Genomic DNA, 18,482 nt, shown 5'->3' on the forward strand with positions numbered 1-18,482 from the left:
TAGGATATGGGTGAGCAAAATAAAATATTATCCCGTCCCATTTTCCGCCGAGATGTGAGCTGGGATCCTTTCCCAAACTGGACACAACCGAGCCGCATCTTTGCACAGGATTTTGGCCTCCCGCCTTTCCTGGACCCCAGTGATCTGGACTGGATAGACTGGGCAAAGAGGAGACTGGCATCTTTCTCCTGGCCTGGGTACACACAAACTCCCCTTCTGCCTCCAGTCAGTGGTCAGCACCCTGCAGCGTTGAACCAAAAGGGTCTGAGACAACTGACAAGTGGTGTGTCAGAGATCCGAACAGGGCAGGACCGGTGGAAGATTAACCTGGATGTCAATCACTTCTCGCCTGAGGAAATTACAATCACAACCAAGGAGGGTTATTTGCAAATATCAGGTATGCTGCACATGCTTCCCACGAGCTGTTTGTGAGGTGTGAAACAAATTATGTCACGAAACCAAAGTTAAATAATTGTAATAAGTTGTAAATGTACTGCATGCACAGATCTTGATCTACAATTATTTTTTGACATTGTTTTCACCATTATTTCTGGTTTTTATTACAAGGAAATCATGAAGAAAGACAGGATGAGCATGGGTTGGTTTCCAGGTGCTTTACTCGGAAATACAAGTAAGTTGTCTGTGAGAACATAAAATCCATATAATTTCAGATCTGTGTGATTTGATGTAATTGTAAATTGTATTCAAAGTCTGTAATGCAAACACTGGATTTTCTTGATTTGGGGTGTTAGTTGCTGATAAACTTCATTTCTTCAAGGCTGCCACAGGGAGTGGACTTGCAGCACATCAGTTCTTCGCTGTCTGGTGATGGAGTTCTGTCTGTAGAGGCCCCAGCCCCTGGGACATCCATCAGCGACCCAAACAATGAGATTGTCATACCTGTTCAGATGAGACAGACGCAGGACGGTGAGAAGTGAAACCAGTAAGCAGAATTTGAAACACACACATGAAGCTCACGTTGTGTGTAACAACCTTTATAGCACTACTCTAAAAAGCTAGTTAATTACAGCTTATAAAATGTGATTTATTGTAACAACACACTTTTTTCCCCGCTGTAAAACACTGTCTAATGCTCAAGTACAGAACCATGTCACAATTACTATTGGTTGCAAGTGCAGACTCAACAATATAATTTAGAAGCGACTCTGACAATAAGGAATTCCTCTTTGCTTGTTTTTTTTTTTTATAAAATGATTTGCATGACTTTGTATATCTAACCACATGCAAGCTTTTCATGTTTTCCTACATTACTTTTCTACATTACTATGTTTTTATTCTACGTAGATTAATATTGAAGACATAACTAGTCTTGAAGGAGCTCCCAGAGGTGCTGAGTACTTGTTGGCTGCTTTTCCTTCACTGCCGTCCAACTCATCTCAAACTATCTCAGCAGGGTTTAGGTCAGGTGATTGTGGAGGTCAGGTCATGTGACCAGCACTTCCTGGTCAAGCAGCCCCTATATAGCCTGGAGGTGTGTCCCACTAAGCTCAGACCAGATGGGATGGCATGTGGCTGCAGAATGTTGTGGTGGCCATGTTGGTTCAGTGTGTCTTTAATTTTGAATAAATCACCAACAGTGTCACCAGCAAAGCCCCCCCGCACACAATCACACCTCCTCCTCCAAGCCTCATGCAGAAACCATCCGCTCACCTTTTCTGTATCTCACAAAGACACGGTGGGTGGAATCAAAAATCTTACATTTGGACTCATCAGACCAAAGTACAGACTTCCACTGGTCTGATGTCCATTCTTGGTGTTTCTTGGCCCAAGCAGTTCTCTTCTTCTTCTTGGTCTTCCTCAGTAGTTTCTCCTTTGCAGCAGTTCCACCATATGGATGCCATAATATGGATCAGAACAGTAGTCAAATAGTGCTGTTCACTGTATAGAACTGTGTACCAAACCTACCTCCTCACAACTCAACTGGTGGTTTCAAACACAATAAAAAGGCAAGATATTCCACAAATTAACTCCTGACAAGGCGTAATTGAAAACCATCCAGGTGACGACCTCATGAAGCTGAACGAGAGAATGCCAAGAGTGTGTAAAGCTGTCATCAGAGCAAAAGGTGGCTACTTTTAAATCTAATCTAAAATATAAAACATATTCTGGTTTGTTTTTCTTCACTACATAATTCCATGTGTGTTCCTTCATAGTTTTGATGTTTTCAATATTAATCTACAATGTAGAAAATAATTCAAATAAAGAAAAACAACTGAATGAGAAGGTGTGTCCAAACTTCTGACTGGTACTGTATCTAAAGAGCTCATTTACTGTATGACAGAACGTTTGTACATGTACATGAAATTGTGCTTCTGTGTAACAGGACATTATAGCACAAACATAATGAATTTGGTTGAATTGTATTTGCTTTTGAGTAGGAGAGCCACAGTCAAAGCCGAGGCGTTGATTCATCTTCTGTTTGTACTGAACACTGATGTATTGAATGAGCAGCCCAATGAAGCTCCTGATAATCTTCCACAAATGTAACAGCTTCTGCCATATAAATAAAAATAATGATCATTTCTCCTTTACTGTCTTTTATTACTCAAGCATTTGTTTGCAGATTAGAGGATTAATAGGAACCAGTGTAATCTGTATTATTCATCCATTGCTCTACTTCTCATGGCTTTCTCAAAATACTTGTCAAGTAGTCAACAAGCAGGCACTGGAGTCAACACTGTATTATTTTCTGTATGAGAGGCACTCGTCTATTTTATCTAACTTCATATTATTTGTTTATGTAGATCTCAAACACAGTTTCACAAACATTATTCTGCGTGTTGCATAAAAAAAGTTAAATGTGGTCACTTCACAGAACACGTGATTCCAAATTTCAAAGCAAATTTACAGCAGCCTAAAGCTGGATTGAATAAAGGCATTTGGCAACTGGGAAATGAAACATTAATGTATCAGCAGCTTCATCTCTTTGAATGCTGCGGAGGCTGCAATGGCCCACGGTGAGTCAAGCGCTAAACTCATTTGATGAAGGCCATTCACTGGTCAACACTGATATCTAGTGTTTGAACTGGGTATTACATGTTAATGTAACTACAATAGGTTGCTGTATCTGTACTGTATATTAACACATGGGTTATACTGTACATTAATGCAATGTTGGAAATAATTGTTGAAAATGCAGAAGCTGTGTTGAAAAACACGGGATTGCATCTGTTGATTTTGTATGTTGATCATCTGATCGGTGGTTGGCTGCAGCCATTACTGGAGGAATCGCTTTAGAACAATTTGGTGACGAAACAGACAGTAATTTAAGTTGAACTGAAATTAAGTTAAATTGAAATATAGAATGGTAAATTAAATATAAAAGAAAATCGAAGAGTGGCAGTCAACTAAAACATTTGTGTATTTCAACAAAGAAAGTAGGAGGAGATGAAGCTTGTTAATCTACAGTAGAAGCAGAGGAAACCTAAGCGTGTACAAAGCTAAACTGTTATTCATCTGTCTAATTTTATGTTTAGAAACCAGACACATCTAGAAAGTATACTAGCTAGACCTAAAGCAGCACAACTCTGGGGACTTTACTGAGGTGTTGCTATAGGTGACTGCTATGTGGTTATCATGTGGCTCCTAGTCTGTCACTAGGTGGTTGCTACAGTGTTTAGACTGTCTGGTATTGCTGTCAAGACATTTACATGTGGCTACTAGCTGGTTGTCAGGTTTACACCTGATGGTTGTCAGGTTGGTAAAGTGTTCCTGGTGGTTTCTAGGTGGTTGTTTGACATATGAGGTGGTTTCCATGGTAATTCTGAGTGGTTGCCGGGAGTACTACATGGTTACTAAGGTGTACTTGCTAAGGTGTTTGCAGTCATAGAAGAAGTATTAATAATGCAAGTAGTAGCAGCCACAGTAGTAGTGATGACAGTGCATTTGATATAGTGAGATCTATTCAGCACCACGGAGAGAGACACTCAGACCGCATTTAAATGTTTGTTTCTGTCGCCCCCCAGCGGCCACGTGATGTAATGATGGGAATAACAACAGAAGCAAACACATTCTCATGTCTCCATGCTTCATTATCATCAAATGTGTCAAAGTAGAAGGAAGGTTCACAATCCAAAAAAAAAAAAAAAAAAAAGATGTATATAGGTTATGTTGAAGAGATTTTTCCCATCGCCATCTCATCTCTCTTTATTTGCTTCCAAATCTACATGGATGGACAATCATCTCACCATATTAGTTAATTTAATTGTAAAAGAAAATCTTGTAACACAGTCTAATGGCGTAATGTTGGATAACTTTAGGCTTGTTTAGATGCTCCTGTAGTATTGCGGTGTCTCTTTAAAGGAAGGGGGAGTGTAGAAGAGGGACAGAGGAAAGAGATGAATAGAAGGCACCAGAACCACCTACCATGACCAAGTGCGCTGTAAATGTAGGACAGAAATTCGAGTGGAATACAAACGGATCATCAATCGACATATTCGAGGAAAAACCATGTTTGGATGTGCCTTATCTGATTCAAATATTTTTAAATATGGTACCCCATGCGATCATTGGAACACAGGAAAAGTATTTTTCCTCCCAAACATTTCTTGCATTTTGAAACGGAAAAGGAGAGTGGCAGTTAAATACATCCCCGTGCTATCTTTCTCCGATTATCAATGGTAGGCATTGCATAATTCACCCTTATCCACGGAGCCATTTGGTTCCTCCTCTCTGGAAAGAGGGGGACGCCAGAAAAAACGACTACATCCAGCAGCTGCCTTCTCGGTGGTGCCTGCAATTGTTTGGCAATGCCCTTTTCTCTCCCAGGAAGAACTTGCAGACAGTAGCGGGGGAACAAGCGGGGGAAGGATGCATTTAAAGCTGGATGTGTGCTGCATTCAGGGAGATTCGGCAATAATAGCAGCTCTAGCAGAAACAGCGAGTGCGGCGGGCCTGGGAAGCACCCAGCCCCACTATCTCCTCCTTTTCCTCCCCCCCTGCAGGACCATGCTTGCGTGAGGGATGAGGCTGTGCACAGGGACACCAGGCCAGAGCTGCGGCCTACTTCTCACAAGAGCCGGTCTCTCGACTGCAAGATCTGTGAACACATTGCCACCATCAAATCAGCATCTTTGGTACGCAGCTCCCTCTCTCCTCCGTTTGCATAAAAATACGCGTGAGCCTGCGCGTGTGTGTTGGTGTATGTGTGCGTGTATGCGTGCTGGCGGCGGGGGGTGAGGTGGGGAGGGAAGGGGTGTCTGTGTTCTCAGCTGTACATCTGTAGTCATGGCAACCAGATCCTGTTAATGGATGTCATTTTTTCCATCCTCAGCTTCCCTCTCTGCCTCTGCTTTTATGTGTGCGCGTTGCGTTTAGGCTACATGTATTCCACATACATTTCAGCCTCCAGTCTATTACCAATGAGATCTACTTTTTGTCACGTTGTACATGGTGCACAGCTTCTGTCATGACAATCTTAAATAGCCATTTTACAGACCTGTCTTGTGCCAAATAGTGGCATGAATGTTACTTATTCGCCAGAAGTGGTGCTGACGTGATTGATTTCATGATTTTCATGATCAATAGTTGGTTGTAATCAAGAATATGAATGGCATTAAACAGCAGAGGCTCTTGTTGACAAACTTCACCTCTTTTGTGTGACACTGTCGACCCCAAAGGATTGTCAGACTTCTGTTTTACTCATCAACGCTTGGGTTGTTGCGGATGTGTAGTAATCTGCAAACTGATTACTTTTTAGTTTGCGGTTTGTTGTTGTTTGCACTGTACTGGAAGTGGTCTGGTTTTAGGCCACAGCCTGCCTACCACATGTCTGTCATCTTTCTTTCCTGCCTCAACCATAGCAATAATTCTTCTCTGCCTCCTCCATTTCTTTTTTACTTCCTGCTTCCTGTTTTCCTCTCTCCAGGTCATCAGGTAGATCCAGGAGCATGAGCAGGACTTTGAGCTGCGGGAGCAGATGTCTGGGTATAAGCGCATGCGGCGGCAGCACCAGAAGCAGCTGATCGCCCTGGAGAACAGGCTAAAGGCCGAGATGGATGAGCATAGGCTCCGGCTGCAGAAGGAATTAGAGACACATGCAAACAACACTTACATTGAGCTGGAAAGACTGGCCAAACGCCATGCTGCTCAAACAGACAAAGAGGTACAGCAGGTGCTATTTATGAATAAGGTGGAAACTACAGAATGATTTACTTCACTTCAAGCCAAACGTGTGTCTGTACATTTGTGACAGTTACGAGGTCAATGAATTGTAATGAATAATTTGAATATTTTCACGTCTCGTCACAGATTAAGTCAGTTGCAGCAGAAGAGAGGAGGATCCAGCAACAGATTGTTGCTCAGCAAAAGAAAGAGCTGACTACTTTCTTAGAGAATCAGAAAAAGGAGTACAGGCTTTGCAAAGACAAGATCAAAGAAGTAAATATCATGAACACATGCAGTGCAAAGTTGCTGATCACACACATTATATCTGTTCAGTTTGAAGCACACATTCTACGAGATTGCCTTCAGATAATGATAAATACTCCTTTCCCTATGTTCTGTTTTTCTATTTTTGGGTGTCACAGGAGATGAGCGAAGACCCTTGTACACCCAAAGAGGAGAAGCAGGAGCGTCTGTCCAGGCACAAAGAAACAATGCAGCGCTCTCAGGCTGAGGAGGAAGCTCATCTGCTGGCCCAACAGAGGCTGGTCTACGACCGGAGCTGCAGGGCCCTCAAACGCCGGAGTCTGGTCAGGAGGCACGAGTTTGAACAGGAGCAACTGAGAGAGGTGATTTTGAGACGCGGCATGACGTAATGTGTAATTGGACAAAGCAGGGCCCAAATGAAGTATCACAGTTGTGAATATGACTGTGGCTGTTTTATGGATGGATGACAACTATTGTTTTCAGCACAAAGTATCTGTTTATTATTTTCTGGTAAATTGATGAATTACATCCTGAGTGATGCATTCAAAAGAAAAACCACCAAGGCTGGCTAAGGGTATTCAGTTTATATTCTCATGACATGAAACAGAAAAAAAACAGCAAATCATCATATGCCTGGAACCAACAAAGATTTAGGACTTTTTGCAGAGTGTAACACTACATTTCTACAATGGGAAAACAAGGTGACAAACATGGAGGCCTTTACTTAATTCAATTTTCATTTTCAATTCAGTTTTTCAAAGTGCCAGTGGATGAAGGGTCTGTCCAGTGACAACTAGAATGCAGTTTTAACTCCGTGTTTTATAGCAGAGATGGCCACCTCACCTGAAATAAAGGCCACTTCCACTAACATCATAGAATATTGATACAATAGTGTGGCTATTGTGGCTAAAAAGAAGAAGACCCAACACTGAGGGACACCAAAATTATCCGAGGTCATTCATGTTCATCTTTTAGTGTCAGTATTAAAAATGGCATCATGTCAAACTTGTTGTCCCAGGAGCTGAACAAGAAGAGGACCCAGAAGGAGATGGAGCATGCCCTGATGATCCGGCAGGACGAATCCACCCAGGACATGGAGCGCAGGCAGCTGCAGATGCTGCAGAAGCTGCGTGTTGAACTCATGCGGCTGCAGCACCAGACAGAGCTTGAAAACCAGGAGGAGTACAACAGCAGGCGGCAAAGAGAGCTACACAGGAAACACACTCTGGAGCAGCGGCAGCAGCCCAGAAACCTTAAGGTGCCTGGAACTTTCTCTTTGTCACCATGTGGTTGTTTGATGAGAAAACCTAATTTTAAGGGGTTTTAAAAGTAGTTTATAAAAGGGACGTGGCATGTTTAATGACAACAGGATTACATCATGGGTTTAATATGAAAGTTCTGCAGGTACTGTTTGTCTGCCCCTTTCTTTGAAATTTGCTGGACGTTATTTTTCACAAGTTTAAATATTTTCTCATCTGATCTATCGGAGTGTATTACTTTAATTTTACCTACAACGGAGAGTGAAAACTCACTTTCTGTATGCAGCCTGAAGTGTTCGAGAGCATTGCAAAGAATCAAACAAACAACCAAATAATACCACTTGATCGGCCTCTAAATGATTACTTTACATTGGTATCTCGAGATGGTGAGATTAAATGATGTTGGGTGATCAGGAAGTGAGCCCACAATCTAAATGAATCAGTCAAATTAAGAAAGACGCTGCAAGAAACTTATATAACTACCTGTTTACTCCTCCATCCATCCATCCATGTTTAAGTCAAAACTTGTATATGCTTCAATTGGATGACTTTTGATTAATAATTGTGCTGTACCAGCTGGGTATAACATGAAAGAACAGAACATTTATTTCTCTTTTAACTCTCTGTAGACACTGGAGATGCAGATCAAGAAACAGTTCCAGGATACTTGCAAGGTGCAGAACAAGCAGTACAAAGCCCTTAGGAACCATCAGCTGGAGGTCTCTCCCAAAGGAGACCACAAGAGCATCCTGAAGAGCCTAAAAGAGGAGCAGACGCGCAAGCTGGCTATACTGGCTGAGCAGTATGAGCAGAGCATCAACGAGATGATGGCTTCACAAGCGGTACGACGATCCTGAAGCACCTTGTCACAAATAGCGAAAGTGTATATTATTTCTACAGCACATGTGCTCTTCACATCAGCCCAGTGGTCACAACTGTCACAACTATATGTGCGGCAACTTTTTCCAGCTTCATCACACATTTGAATTTCTGAAACGTTATTTAATGCCACAGATCTTTCACAAATCTTTGTGAGAAAATTGTTAGCCTGTGGTTTGATGAATGAGGCCTGACCTACGCTCGTTGCTGATGTGTTTGTAACTACCTCTGTCTCGCTGGGTCTCTAGATGCGATTAGACGCAGAGCAGGAAACAGAGTGCCAGGCTCTGAAGCAGCAGCTGAAGCAAGAGATGGAGCTCCTGGATGCCTACCAGAAAAAAACCAAGTCACAGATGGAGACCCAACACGAACGAGAGCAGCAGAAACTTGAGCAGAAGGTCTCCATACGCAGAGCGCACCTTGAACAGAAGGTAGGTTTAAGATCGACGCCACTCTAAATAAATGCAGCATGATACTGTACTTTATAAGAAATGACCTCAGTATAGGTAGGCAGATAGATAAATGTCCAGTGAGACACCTTATATGTTGACAGCACTATTACAGCAGAAGTTTTCTTGAGATATTTTACAATTTTGTGCCCTGCTAGTGGCCCCTAGAGGCTGCAGTGTTCATTACAGCTGCAAATATAAGTGTGGGAAACACTCGAGGCTCAGCTACCTCTGTTTGCAATTGCAGTGGAAAGTAGCTTCACCAACCCTTAATGGTTGGTTTCAATTGCATAGTTGGAGGTGAACCTCCCTCACACTGCTGAGGCTCATCAATGGCAGGTGAAAAGAAGCAGCTTAAGACTCTGCAGCCTTCCTCAGATCAACATCAGAGTTAGGACTGCAGTGCGCAGGGAATTGGGCATTCAAAACCGGCAGAGACCTGGGCAAAAAGGTAAAGTTTGTTCATGGAGGTGGTGCTTGAGGAAAAGCTGTGGGATCTTTATTATTCAAAAGCTTCACTTCCTCATTGTTAGGGGGTCACACAGACTCCAGTGCTGTATGCATAAAAAGATAATCATAATTATAAAGTCACCCAATTTTATCTCAAATGTTTTTAGTCCTGCTAGAGCCAGTCTGGTCCATTTTCCCCAGAGAATGAATTCTAATGACCTTGTTGTTCCCTTGACTCTCCATCTAGTGCCACCACAAGGTCGACATTTGTGGTTTTGAGGGAAATGTCTCGACAAGTTTTTGATGGAGTGTCATCAAATTTGTTACAAGGAGATTCATGAATGCCTCACGATGAGGTGGACCATCATCAGATCAAAAGTTTCATTTGTCTCTTCATCATTAGTTTTGCCAAAACTTTGAGTGTTGGCAAAACTAATGATAACGGCATCAGCCTCAGTTGTACGTTGTCTTTAGTGGCTATTAGCAAATATAAAACTAAAATGAGATGTTGAACATTGTAAATAAAGATACTTGCTTAACATCAGAATGTAAAGTGTCACTGTGAGCGTGTTGGCATGCCTACATTAGCATTTAGCTCAAAGCACAGCTGTACAGCCTCACATGGCGGTAAACTCTTTGTCCTGTTTTCTTTTGACCTCGTAAAAGCCCAATATGTAGAAAGTGGTGGCCAACATTTTGCCACAAACTGCGCTTTCACATTTAAAGAATGTGACAAAACGCTAAAATCACTGTAAAGCGTTGTCATTCCAACAAATATGAAAATATTTCATTCATAAATGGGCTATACGTGAGCAAATGCTTCCTTTTGTTAGGACTGCAACTAACGAGGACTGTGCAAATTAATTTTGATTATCTGATTAACTGTTTGGGATATAAAATGTCAAAAGAAACCTGTTCAGTTAGCTTCTTTTGTTCAACTAACAAAAAGTTTGAGTTTACTATCTCGTGCAGGGCAAAGAAAAGCTGCTAATTCTCACATTTGAGAAGCTGGACTAGGTAACATCTCGTAATTTTACTTTTATGATTAATCGAAAATTATAATAGCTAGACAACATTTCATGGAAATCTGGACAGTAGCTTTTGCGACATCTTACTGTGAATAGGTCAGAGTCACTGACAACAAAGCCCCATCGATAGCAGGACAAAAAACAAGGTTCAATTTAGTGTCCACATAACGAAATAGCCTCCATCACGTCTTTCGATTACAGATTGAAGAGGAACTGGCGGCACTTCAGAAGGAGCGTACTGAAAGGATCAAGCACTTGTTGGAACGTCAGGACAGAGAAATGAATGCTTTTGACACAGAAAGTAGAAGCCTCGGCTTTGGAAGCCTGGGATCTCTGGACTTCCCCAAAGAAGACAACAGATGAAAGTGGATTTACCTTTAGAGGACAACATACCCGTGCCCTTTTCATGTCCACTTGACCGTTTGTCACATCCATGGTGACAAGGCTGAATAACTTTCTCCATTGCTTTTCTTCTCTCTTAAATATTGCATCTTTGAATCAAGGTGTCACGTGCAATGAGAACTTCTTTTGTGAAACTTGAAGGGGGAAAGTAAAACAAAAGAACCTACAACAACATGTCAATAAAAATCAAACCTAGTCAGTGTAACTCAAAACTTATGTGTTAAAAACAACAGACTCTTTCCTCCATGCCATTTCCTCCTTTTGGTATGAATTGAATAAATCAGGAAACTTTAGTAAAATTGGCACTTTGATATGTTTAAGTAGAATCCCATCATGTTCATATGATGCTTAAAGTGTGTGTTACATGGAGGGACATTGTGGAATGTGAGCTGCGGACTCCCCCGTGGTGTTAAGCTGCTTTGTCTTTTTTATTTTGATTTTATTATGTTCTATTTATTTTCTCTTATTTTACGCTCTGAATGTGAATATTACTGTATGGGGTCACCGGATGAAGTCAGAGTTGATTCGTTTAAACATTTTCTTTGGGTCATACTTCCATATTGTGCTTATGCATACAGTATACTGTGGTCCCTCACTTTTCTAGGCAACAGTTCTTACCTTTTCTTTTATCTGATATGTAGGATCAATTGGCATTAGCTTGATCAGCCCGTTTATCTTATCACAATTCAAGATCCCACTTGGTAAAACTGCTTATTATTGCATGCACTTTAAGGACAAATTCAGGTTGTGAAGTGAAGCATGAATCTGTCAGAGATTTTAGCTGTTGTAAATAAAAGCATTTTTTTGTTTTGTTTTAAGCCTATGGATACTGGACATAAGCGCCATATTTGATAATTTCACAAATGCCTTTATTTAAGTTGTGCCTGAAGCAGATTTTAGTTAAGTGTTTGTTATATCTATATTTTATTTACTGAGGCCGGCACCATTTTGTTTTGGTTTCATCTAAACTTGTGAATCATTTAATGTTCACTAATCAAAGTTCTTGTAAAGGAAAATGGTGAGAATTGTGCTGTATAACTTTTGATATGAATATTTGTACATGAGAATATAGCTAGAACATACAGAGACACTGGTCTATTACTGGTAACAGAGCTTAACGATAAAGAGTTTGCTTCATTTTTGTTTTATAATATAGAGATATGGTCATACAATAGCTCAATATATTGCTAAGTCAAATCACTAGACTCAGATTGTATAAATGCTGGTGAATGGAACCACAGACTTCTTATATTATCAGTACGATGATCTTTTATGGATCGATGGTTCTACAAAAGCAAACACAACGATATGTGGGTCCAGATTGCATCTGAGTAATTAGTGTCTAATGATCAGATTTACATATTTTTTGCCATGTTCATTATGGTCATTGAACAGGTTGCACAATGTTTCCATTTATACTGGATGGAAAGATAATTGTTTGGTGCTTAATTTCTAATACCACCTTTAGCCTTGTAGTTTTTTGTCTTGGAGAGATGATTGATTTTTACAAAATGTAAACATGAAGCATTCTGAATCCCCCTCTGAGTCAAAACGCTACTAAGTTTTTCAAACACTCATGACATATTTAGAGTACCCCATGCAGTGAAACCCTCTAAAAATAAAAAAAAGTATATGTATGAAAAAAATAAATACTATTTTATCACGGGTCAGTTTTTGAAACATTGTTTAATGTGGTGATCTTGAATGCAACCCTGTTACGTTTGGTTTTTATTTACCTTTTCAGGCATTTTTGTTTTATTTGAGAGTCACAACTTGTATTAATGTTTCGGTCATATTCCTCACAGGGCTGGAAGGTGGAAAGTGTCCCCTTAAGTAACATCAAGTATTTTAGATGGAGGAATATAACAGCATTCAATTTCTGATGGCAATAGAACTTAAATGCTCTTGTTTTACACGTAGAAACCTAAATTCTGAATTTGTTTGTTGTTGAAAATGTTTGATCAGAATGTGTTCTGAAGTTGAATGGCTCTTCTAGATTTTTCAGCCTTTTACATTTTCACAAACTTTCTGAAATTTGATGAAACCGTTTCTCATATGCAGTAAGGCCTTTTGTCTGTCTCACATATAACTGAAGCCTTGTGGACATTTGGTTCCATTTAAAAAGTGCTATTGGGGTGCTTGAATAAGGTTTGCCTGAGAGGGTCAGAACAGTTATGAATCTTACAATTTGTGTGAATTTTAAGTTGATAGAAAGATGTATTTAGTTAGAATAAAGGGGACTTTCCTAAACAAACTTATTCACCATTTCCTGTGCAGTTCAAGACAAAATAAAAGAGATTCTGTTGAAAAAAACGAGTCTCAATTGACATCCTGCATCTAATGACAGTGCATTTCTTGTTGTTTGTGGTTGAATTTCCTTGTAATGCTCTCTTATGTGGTCTAGGACTTCTCACTTTTGCTTTTCTTTGGTGTGATGTGACCGCTGTGACCTACATTGTATGAAATCCTATTTATTATCATTTACTGTAGATCAACAAATACATGCAGGTCAAAGATAACTTATGAAAAGCAGAACCTTGAAATGGGAACAGGAGTTGAGAGGGAAGTTACACTGCAGAGTGCCCAATGCTTTTTAGGCTTCCTTACATTTCAGGGTGAACCTGCTTGATTTGGGTGTTAATTGTGCCAATTTTCTTTGGCATGCACATTTTGTATATGTAGTTTCCTTGAACTGTTGACGTCTGTGGCACCGTCTGCAGCAGTTGCCCTCTTCACCACAACCCCTCGTATCCCCTGGGGCAACTGGAAACCCCCGAGGAGGGCAGAAGAGTGGTTAGCCTTTACCTGAAGTAGTGCTGACAGGGTTGTGGTGTGTCGAGTTCCCCCTGTCTTTTCTTAAGTAGTCTGTGGTTTGACAGCAATGCGGCATCTAGTGTGGATGCATGAAAGCAAGATGTGATCTCCACCTAAAAAAGTGTAGATCAGGTCAACGCTCAGTGAGCTCTCTGTTTCAGTTTCAGTGCAAAGTTAACCTGCTAACCCAGCTCAGATCAAAACTCTGCTGTCCTGCAGCCTGCTTTCTCATTAACCCCGTGATGCAGATAGCTGACTGAACACATCACAGGATCATCTTCAAGCAAGCAAGTGGCCAGCATTCCTAGAAGTCAGATAATGTTCTGTTTTATGTGTTATTTTCATATTTTACATAATCCTTGGTTCCTCCTCACATCTCACTCCAAACCACTTGCTGGAAGAAGCAACACCATCATATGTCACAATGAAATCATCCACTAGCGTGAGCGCAGCCTGTCAGTAGTTCAAACTTGCCATGTGATGACACTGACACATTCCCTGCTTTAGCTAAGCAGACCCTCCCCTTTACGCACTTGTAAAAGTTTCGGATTGAGAAATGCATTTCCTTCGACTTCGCCAGCTTCCTGCACAAATGCCCACATGAAAATATTGTTGCAAAAACACACACAAGGTCTGAAGAGCAGCTCAACGACTAAATGCAGCTGAAATGTTTATGAAACTAAAGAGAAGGTGGCTAACAGTCAGTGTGAAAGGTTGTACTAAGATTGTTTTCATGACACTTCATATCGTAACCATTTCTACTTTAGAATTCACTTACCTAGTTGAAACTACCTCTAACTGTAACACACTGCAGTTTTTAAGAGTTTTACTTTAAGGGTAAACTTTTTGAGCATATTTTGTTGTTGAATCATCCAAGTCATATTGAAGCCAATAAATCACTTTTTATTATTACACTGTTACAGTATGTTTTTCCTCAAAGAACATGCAGAGACTTTCACATGAAGGTAAGGAACTTTATATAGGTAAGGAACTCATGGTCCATTTGCTCTTACTAAATATAAAGTGCATAAACAGCATCACTGTGCACTGTGGTGAGCCCACTTTTACTTCTGCACTCCCACTCACCTTTCTCACAAACCCTCTCTGGATAGTGGTAAAACATGTCAGTCAACTGTGCCAATTATTCGAATGCATGTCTGACATTTTTCTAATAATTCAAAAGGTTAATGTTCCTCATAAATATATCAGATTTGTGTATATTTTTCCATGCACAAAAAGCAAGTGTTATTAAAAACACTTGCTACACTGTATGGTCATATATATTATGATAATCGGGCAACGTCCCAACATGCCCACTCTGTGAGAAGGCATGTGGGGACATTACCCAGTAGAAGAAAGAAAAAAAAAAATGCATAGTTGAAAAAAAAAAAAGGAGGAAATTCTGGGAAATTTGGTTGCCTCACAAAGTGCACGTCATTTCCTCCTATGACAAATGTGTGGTTTCTGTCTTTTAAAAAAGTTTTAAAGGAGTGTGATTATGACAAGTCTGCGCAATTTGCCTGTGATACTGAGTGGAGAATGAATGGTCATGTAAAGAGTATGCATTTTCAACAGTTTATGGAACCAGCAACAAGTAAGTTTTATAACATCTACTTCTCTATTAAAATATAAAAAGACAGTTTAACACAATTGCATCTTTTCTTGCCACTGTGCACGCTCTTGTGGTTATTTTTGTGCCTTACAGCAGCCCTGAAACTGACTGAAGTTTCAGATTCAAATGAATTGCTTCACTGGTTCTTGAACAGTCTAGTTTTTTATAGCATCAATGAAGTGAATTAGTTTGGAGCTGTTTGGAGAATCTGGCCAGTATTTAAAGAGACTGACAATGTTTGTTGGCATCTAAACATACCATAACTACAGTTTTATCAAAAGTCTGGGCTGATAATATAACAGACATGGTGCTCCTTTTTCACTTGCTGAATGTTTGCAGAGTGAAGAATCTATTTTTGTCCCTCCTGCATTGTGGCTATAACATGAAGTTCCCCTTACCAGTGGGATGTAGGATAACCTTAATTGACCAGTTCCTTTCTCCTCAGCATTACTCTCTCTCCTGCTGGTTATGGCTGTTGATTCAACAAGAACTGTGGCAGCAAGCAGAAACCAGCAGTGTGGGAATTCTGTGCAGACTTTGAAGCTAACCAGGCTCATACAGAAGGAATCTGTCGACCTAATCAAAACATATGTGAGTACAGAATTAAAACTGCTGTGTCTTATTTTGCTCTGTGAAGTCCTTATCTGCTTGGTCAGTACTCCCGCTTTTTTGAAAACACAATGTGCCGACTATTCATGTTCCTCTTAAAGACGTGTGTCTTAATTAGTGGCTGATTCTGTTTTTTTTTTTGGTTGTGCAGAAAGCCTCTCAAGGAGAAATGTCAAAGCTTTTCTGCAAGGTGTCAGTTAACAATGTCCCTGACCCTGACATCTCCGGCCTGGAGCCCTCAGAGACGATAGCGAGCATCTACACACATCTCCAAGCCTTCCTCCCACACCTGAAACGGGTGTACGAGCAGCAGACAGACTTACAGCCACCCACGAGCCCACTGCTGACCGAGCTCAGTGATGTCAGCGCTCACAATAGGCACCTGGCTGCTCTCATAAGCAGCTTTTATCAGAGCCTCTTCCCAAACCTTCCAGTTCCAGAGCCAGCAGGGGGACCTACAACACTACCTCCACCTCAGAATGTCTTCCAGCAAAAGGTCTACGGCTGCGTGGTCCTGAAGACCTACAAGGAGTTACTGTCAAATGTGTCCCGAGAACTAAGGACTCTAAAAAGCAAAGTGTGCAGAGGGAGGATGTAAACAAACACACTCTTCTCCTGAGGAGAGGATCAATAACACTTATACTCACTGGGTTGATAAAGACTTAAAAATGTACGTGAGTAAGGTGGTGGCTGGTACATCAGTGTGATAAAGCCTATTTATGGTATTTAATATTTATTTTCATATGTGTTTCTGACAAGAATAATGCTGTTAGACCAAGAGTGTAAGGGTATCTCTATGCGAGTTATAATATTTAATTTGTCTAATATGTCAGGTTATGTTCTCCTTTGCTGATGTAAACTTATTTGCTGTATACAGAATTATTAAAAGATACTTTGCAGCTGTACTTCTTTCTGATATTTCTTTCTTTGCATGGTTGCACTATAATGTACAATATGTCTCAAAATAGAAAAAAGTAGCAGATGTTCATGCATTACATGTGTCTTGCTGCATGCTGGACTGGATATATCTGTTTCTACACTGTTGACAAACTGTTTTTTGGGGGGTTTTGACAGGTGTAAAAGATAGTAAAAATAGCATAATAGTATACCAAAATAGTATACTTTGTGCTCGAAGCATCATGTGCTGTGTTCTGCCTGGAATCAGTCCATCAAGAGGGGTTAAAAGAAAATCAGGAAGCTGCTGAGACGCTGACAGTGTGATATCAGCTCAGAATGACGCATGTGTTCAACACAAGGCTGCATCAGATAGGAAAGATTTCATGAAACTGGCGGGCTGTCTGGCCAGTCACAAGGTGTGGGTGTGTGTGGGTCAGATAACTGTATGAGTTCGTTCTTGCAACCTCACATACATGCAGACGCAAGTGTGTGAAGGGTGGGGTTGGGAAAACACAAGAGAAGCTGATACTCTTTTTTTAAATCGATGAATAACAGGCACTGCATGCAAACTCATCCTCTCTATATATGGTCCACGTATATAAGATAGATACCGAATATTTTTGTTGGAATTAAGTAATGCTTAACTAAACTTTCCTCAGATCACAAGCTCTCAGGAAACTGGAAGTGGAAGGGGGATTCACTCTAGGTCATGAATCAAGTTCCCTGTTATAACTCTGCTTTATTTAAAGCGCAAAACACAGAGGGTACCTCAGGGCAACAGTCATTCTTCAGTCTACATTATTCATTCATTTTCACCACCCACCTAACACCGTACAATTTACTCAGAGCTATCAAGTCTGTCCCTGCCAGTACATCAAAATGCAGACACCTTGGACCACTCACATCATGTGAAACACACTCCAATCCACCTGATGTGCATGTTTTTTTTTTTTACCTGGTGGAGGAAATCCAGATAACCTGCACAATTCTAACACTGACACAAGGAAAGACATGCAAGTCCCAACAGAAGTGGACAAGGCTTGAGATTCAACCTAGGACCTTTAGTGCTATCGTTGCCGTAACCACTGATACATCATCAATTAACAGCACATCACTATGAAAATGTGTTGACTTCTGCAATAAACCATATATTTTGTCAAACTGCTGTCCCCAAGTTCATTTAAAAAATGTGGTGTTGGACTGCTGTTGTAGCACACATTATTGTCATATTCTCATTAAAACGTGAGCGTAAAATGAGGACCTCAAGTCTACAGCCATGTTAGTGGCTCTGTGCTTCAGCTTAATACTCACATGCTAACATGTGACAATGATAACACGCTAATGTTTAGCACTTTGTCATGGTGACCATCTTAGTTTTGCATGCTTAGTGCTAATTAGCAAATGTTAGAGCTGCTAATGAGCGCTCATGACAAAGTACGGCTGAGGGATGTCTTTAGTTTTGTAGGTATTGAGGAGTGTTGGACAAACTGTGACCTAATGATAGCGCTAGATGTTAAGGGAGCAGAGACACGAATGTTTGTACCAATTTTATGGCAATCCATCCAATAGTTGTTGAAATATTCCAGTCTGGACTGAAGTGGAGGACAGACCGACATCGTCCTTCCCAATAAAAGCTTTGTAAAACATAATACAAACTATGCATTTGAATTTTCTACATTCTAATCTCCCCTAT

At 40.6% G+C, this 18,482-nt stretch overlaps 3 protein-coding genes across 3 annotated transcripts; all 3 read left to right on the forward strand.

Moving 5' to 3' along the window:
• The first annotated feature begins 6 nt into the window (after window positions 1-6).
• Window positions 7-938, forward strand: LOC139219054 (heat shock protein beta-1-like). Its single transcript, XM_070850837.1, has 3 exons — window positions 7-397; window positions 568-631; window positions 779-938. The coding sequence occupies exons 1-3, from the start codon at window positions 7-9 to the stop codon at window positions 936-938; spliced, it is 615 nt and encodes a 204-aa protein (XP_070706938.1).
• Window positions 939-4,967: 4,029 nt separating this feature from the next.
• Window positions 4,968-10,818, forward strand: taok3b (TAO kinase 3b). The gene is made up of 8 exons (XM_070850679.1): window positions 4,968-5,096; window positions 5,888-6,124; window positions 6,271-6,399; window positions 6,549-6,752; window positions 7,409-7,648; window positions 8,279-8,491; window positions 8,777-8,959; window positions 10,657-10,818. Exons 2-8 carry the CDS (start codon window positions 5,939-5,941, stop codon window positions 10,816-10,818), a joined length of 1,317 nt encoding a protein of 438 aa, XP_070706780.1. The 5' UTR covers window positions 4,968-5,096; window positions 5,888-5,938.
• A 4,392-nt stretch (window positions 10,819-15,210) lies between these two features.
• On the forward strand, window positions 15,211-16,756 carry m17 (IL-6 subfamily cytokine M17). Its single transcript, XM_070850409.1, has 3 exons — window positions 15,211-15,265; window positions 15,729-15,874; window positions 16,044-16,756. The coding sequence occupies exons 1-3, from the start codon at window positions 15,211-15,213 to the stop codon at window positions 16,488-16,490; spliced, it is 648 nt and encodes a 215-aa protein (XP_070706510.1). The 3' UTR covers window positions 16,491-16,756.
• The last annotated feature ends 1,726 nt before the right edge of the window (window positions 16,757-18,482 follow it).

The sequence above is a fragment of the Pempheris klunzingeri genome, chromosome 19, assembly GCF_042242105.1.
Source record: "Pempheris klunzingeri isolate RE-2024b chromosome 19, fPemKlu1.hap1, whole genome shotgun sequence".
NCBI classification, from domain to species: Eukaryota; Metazoa; Chordata; class Actinopteri; order Acropomatiformes; family Pempheridae; genus Pempheris; species Pempheris klunzingeri.

What these genes read in the sequence shown, in the direction of transcription:
- LOC139219054 (XM_070850837.1), top strand. Translation starts at nt 7, where the DNA reads ATGGGTGAGCAAAATAAAATATTATCCCGTCCCATTTTCCGCCGAGAT. An exon ending in GGGTTATTTGCAAATATCAG is followed by an intron (nt 398 to 567) that starts GTATGCTGCACA and finishes TTTTATTACAAG; the next exon opens with GAAATCATGAAGAAAGACAG. An exon ending in TGCTTTACTCGGAAATACAA is followed by an intron (nt 632 to 778) that starts GTAAGTTGTCTG and finishes CATTTCTTCAAG; the next exon opens with GCTGCCACAGGGAGTGGACT.
- taok3b (XM_070850679.1), top strand. Translation starts at nt 5,939, where the DNA reads ATGTCTGGGTATAAGCGCATGCGGCGGCAGCACCAGAAGCAGCTGATC. An exon ending in CTGCTCAAACAGACAAAGAG is followed by an intron (nt 6,125 to 6,270) that starts GTACAGCAGGTG and finishes GTCTCGTCACAG; the next exon opens with ATTAAGTCAGTTGCAGCAGA. An exon ending in GAGCGCACCTTGAACAGAAG is followed by an intron (nt 8,960 to 10,656) that starts GTAGGTTTAAGA and finishes TTTCGATTACAG; the next exon opens with ATTGAAGAGGAACTGGCGGC.
- m17 (XM_070850409.1), top strand. Translation starts at nt 15,211, where the DNA reads ATGAATGGTCATGTAAAGAGTATGCATTTTCAACAGTTTATGGAACCA. An exon ending in GTTTATGGAACCAGCAACAA is followed by an intron (nt 15,266 to 15,728) that starts GTAAGTTTTATA and finishes CTTTCTCCTCAG; the next exon opens with CATTACTCTCTCTCCTGCTG. An exon ending in TCGACCTAATCAAAACATAT is followed by an intron (nt 15,875 to 16,043) that starts GTGAGTACAGAA and finishes TTGGTTGTGCAG; the next exon opens with AAAGCCTCTCAAGGAGAAAT.